This window comes from Salvia hispanica, chromosome 4 (assembly GCF_023119035.1).
Source record: "Salvia hispanica cultivar TCC Black 2014 chromosome 4, UniMelb_Shisp_WGS_1.0, whole genome shotgun sequence".
Taxonomy (NCBI): Eukaryota; Viridiplantae; Streptophyta; class Magnoliopsida; order Lamiales; family Lamiaceae; genus Salvia; species Salvia hispanica.
The window spans coordinates 21,401,094-21,405,172 of record NC_062968.1 but is presented as its reverse complement, the minus strand read 5'-3'; the positions used below and the strand labels follow the sequence as shown (position 1 = coordinate 21,405,172).

The following is a 4,079-nucleotide window of genomic DNA, read 5'->3' as shown; positions in this document are numbered from 1 at the left end:
GACTCCACTCTAGTTCAGACGTTGATGAGGCTGAAAAAGAAACACGGGTGGGACGGCACCGTTTTCCCACGCTATTTCTTTGTGGAGGCACAAGTTTTCATTGAGGAGGAGCTTGGCTATGCATTCAACTGGGAGGAATTGTATGATCGACTACATTTTCTAGAACTTCGGTACACAACGTTCAATACCGTCCTTGACGTGCAAGGTACTCTATGGAACTCTGATGAAAACTCGATGGTGGTAGTTGATCATCACTTGGAGCCTCTCATGAAGGTAACCTCAAATTTTGTTATTATAATCATTTGTTCTCATTCGCATGACAATTACTAATATTTGTTCTAATATTGTCGGAATAGATGAACCCGTTGGCAGCAGCTTATTACCGGAATGGTGAACCGGCTTACGATGAGTTGACGATGATATTTGGGTTCAAGAAGATGAAAGAATTGAAGGGGCACACCGTGATCAACATATCTGACTCCCCCCTCACCACCCATGATGGAGAAACTCAAATTGTGCATGTCACCCCTGCTCGACGTAAGTTATTTGACGAAGATGACATCCCGTGGGACATGCAATCAAGCAATGAAAAGGTTGATCACTTCTACGAAGTGAGCCCCGGTGGTGAATTAGTTCGCCAACAGAAAACAGTCATGTCGTCTCGCCCACTGCCCAAACCATCCCTCCCATTATCTTCCCCTAATGGTAGCTTCTCGGCGTCGTATAGCCCTCCGATGTGGTGGCGGGCACAGAATAAGTAAGGAGGCATGACAATCCACAGGAGATGAGTATTTTGTGTGGCTATGCATTTTCTGTTCTTGTTTTAGTTGTTTCTATGTATTTGTTTTTATCTATGTTCTAGGCTGGTACATCTCCTTGTCGTAGTAGTTATAGCCACAATTTTATGAACCATATTTTGTGTTGAATATTGAAGTGAAACTCGTGTATGTTCGAGTTGTAAAACAAAATTTGTAGCCACAGATTATGAACTACATTTTGTGTTGAATTTAAAGTGGCAATTGTGTGTGTAGGCTCGACGATTTCTGTCTTGCTGTTAAACGGAGAGGAAATTTAGTAATGGAGAAGAATGAATTTAGGGGGACAGGAGGAGAACTCCGATGCTCTACTTTGGATATGAAGAAAACTGTAGACTAGTTTTGGGAGAAAAGAGAGGCGCAATTTTAGTAAAACTACGCATATTTCTTTTATTGATAATTTTTATTTTGATTACTTTTTTTAAATCACTTTTTATCCAATAAACTTTTTATTCATATATAGAGTAGTACACATATTTACTATGCGGCTGTTTGTTTTGTGGTATTGGTTTAGTTTAGATCCTATAAATGTGTAAAATATTAATTTGTCTGATTAATTGATTTGATTTGATTTAATTCAAATTTTAGTTTTACTTTGAATTGTTGTTGAAATTAACAATAACATTTGTAAGTAATATTACAAGGTACTCCTATGCTAAAGTAATCAACAAAAAGGACCGTAAAAATGATGGCTTTTGCTATTGTAATTAGAATCTTGTCAACTAAAAAAAAGATGTTTTAGACAAATGGCTTTTACTAATTAAAGAAAAGATGTTTCACTGAAAAACTATTAGCAAGGAAATGAGTTTAAGAGTTCCTTTTATTTTGAAAATCTGTATGTGGTTCCCAGTAAAGAAAATCATCAAAAGAAAATCATCAAATGAAAACATTGTTCCATGATAATCTTTACAATATGGTAACAGAAACAACAAAATAATAATCAAAATGAAGGCTTTGATAATGGTGTACAAAACCAATATTGTTTTGACATAACATAACTGCAGGAACCTTAGCTAACATATAACTAACTGACATAAAGTGATAGAGTTTGATGTCGGATAAATTCACAACAAAGCCAAAAAAAACCATATCAGCCTTAGATGTCCATTCCTACACAAAATGCCCACAAAAACAAATATATTAATTAGTCTAATGTTAGGTCCCTGCACAAAAATCCCATGCTACTCAATCCATTTCCAGCTGAATGGATTTCACATCGCATTCTCCTTCTCAAGAACGCGGTACACATATCCTGCCTTCTTTTCTGGTGGTATACCCATGAAGATCTCCAACCTAGTATTTTCTTTGCCAATTATGTCGCACAAATCATACCTATCCCGATCGGAGAGCCCAGAAATGCCACTGAGCTGCTCAAACACTGCCTGCCTTGATTTACCAATGTCAATCTCGTAGCCAATCCTGTTAGACAAATTATCTAGACGAGAGTTTGTCTCAGTATGGAGTTTCTCGAGCAGCTGAAGTAGTCCATCACTGTCGTCTGAATTTTTCCGCTTTCGAGCAGCTCGTTTGGGATTGGAGGTTGGGATAGATGCACTCTGTGTTGTGCTGTCCTCACCATGGTCAGTTGCTTCATTGTAACCAATTGGCATCTCGGGAGAGTTCTCATCAAATGTGGCATTATAGTCACTGTTGTAGCCACGACTAGCATCATCAGTCTCTGATACTCTACGCGATCTCCTAGCCTCCTCCATATTCTCAGCAGGTTCACCACAAGCCCTGTCCTTTCCAAATATCAACCTCCAATCCTCCAAAAGGGGCCATGCTTTAGTCCTCATGCCTTTGAAACTACTATCTCCCTGTGAACAAGAGTAGTAAGCATCACTATGAACTATGCATCATGTAATTACAAAAAAATTAGGAAGAAATCCAAACTGACATTAATGATATGATCCCACTGCTCATCACTGCAGTCAATCTTGAAGTCATTGTGGACATTAAACCCGACCCCACTACGTTTGAGAATAATACAGAGGGCATTGTAGCTCTTCTTCCAAGCTGTTATCTTAGACTGAATATGAGGCTGGGCCCTCAAATCGGTGGTAGGAAAATCATGGAGTAGGTATTCCTCCACTTTGTTCAGATAGCCACCTCTAAAGCCATTGTCTGCTTTCCAACCAGTCGCAACTAACTCCTTCATCGCTGCTATAAGCGCAAGCTCTTCCCTATCCGACCAGCTCCGGCGTGATCTGTCTACCCTCCGTAAGCGAGGCCTCCGATACTGGACTGCACCTACAGTCCTACACAAAAGTTATGCATAAGTTGAAGGTTCACCACATGTCCCAGTAAAATGAAAAGGCATAGTTTGTATGTCGCAACTTACTCGGATTGCCCTGGCTCAAACTTCCATTGGGCATTGTTCGACGAAAATGAGACATGGCCTTGTGTGTAGCTGGCATTCATACAGGCAAACATAACAACAACAAAACAAAAAAAAATAAAATCGGAGCAGCACCTTAATCAACTCGCAGCTATAGGTTGATGTAAGAAACATGTCAATAAGTTCACATTGGGTATAAACTAGAGATGAAATCAAAATATATATTCTGGGACCGTAAAGACAAATTTATATTGATATCACTACAAAAGGGAATAATGAAAAATTAATGGACAGAAGAACTCAAATACTAGATCATGAATGAAACTTAGCGCCGTGTATGTTCGAATAAAGTCATGGTAGAACCACACATGAGTTGTAGCAAATATAAGAAGAAAAGTGACAAAGTAAGAGTGGGTTCAATCGGACAACCTGGTAAATTCTTGAGACCGAGCTTCAACGGGAGAGATAATCCAAAGGAGATGGTCACCACTCTTGGCTGGATTGCATTTTCTTCTGCAATTGTAAATTTGAGAAAGTTCGACTGCGGCGCTGAGAGAGATAAATTGGGGTTTTGTTCACAATGAGGGTATAGATGGAAATATCACCAAACCCTAAGGATAACTTAGTCATTTTCGAAAAAGGGGATCCTGACTACGTGTACCAAACACCAGATTATTAAAAAATGTAAGATATACCAAACACCCGTTCAAATAGTTGTCATGTGCAATTTTTTATCTATTAACCTATGTTTGCACTATTCCATGATAAACCCAAGATCGATACCAAACGCACCCTAAGAAATCACTTCAATAAAAGCACACAATAATAATAATAATAAAAATAATAATTACACCATTCAAAATTTATTACTCACCTCGTCCCTAAAAATTGGTCACTTATTTCCACTTTTGTCCGTTCCTAAAAAT

The 4,079-nt window shown here is 38.6% G+C and overlaps 1 protein-coding gene across 1 annotated transcript; it reads right to left on the bottom strand.

Annotated features, from left to right (window-relative positions):
- Positions 1 to 1,749: 1,749 nt before the first annotated feature.
- Positions 1,750 to 3,710, bottom strand: LOC125223904 (uncharacterized protein At2g29880-like). Its single transcript, XM_048127212.1, has 4 exons — positions 3,583 to 3,710; positions 3,157 to 3,225; positions 2,713 to 3,065; positions 1,750 to 2,632 (listed from the first exon to the last, which is right to left on the bottom strand). Exons 2-4 carry the CDS (start codon positions 3,209 to 3,211, stop codon positions 2,027 to 2,029), a joined length of 1,014 nt encoding a protein of 337 aa, XP_047983169.1. The 5' UTR covers positions 3,212 to 3,225; positions 3,583 to 3,710; the 3' UTR covers positions 1,750 to 2,026.
- Between the last annotated feature and the right edge of the window lie 369 nt (positions 3,711 to 4,079).

Excerpts from the sequence above, each read along its gene's own strand:
- LOC125223904 (XM_048127212.1), bottom strand. The coding sequence starts at position 3,211 with ATGTCTCATTTTCGTCGAACAATGCCCAATGGAAGTTTGAGCCAGGGC. Across the intron at positions 3,066-3,156 it reads TTTGAGCCAGGGCAATCCGA|GTGCAGTCCAGTATCGGAGG; the intron begins GTAAGTTGCGAC and ends GTAGGACTGTAG. Across the intron at positions 2,633-2,712 it reads AGTGGGATCATATCATTAAT|GGAGATAGTAGTTTCAAAGG; the intron begins GTCAGTTTGGAT and ends TCTTGTTCACAG.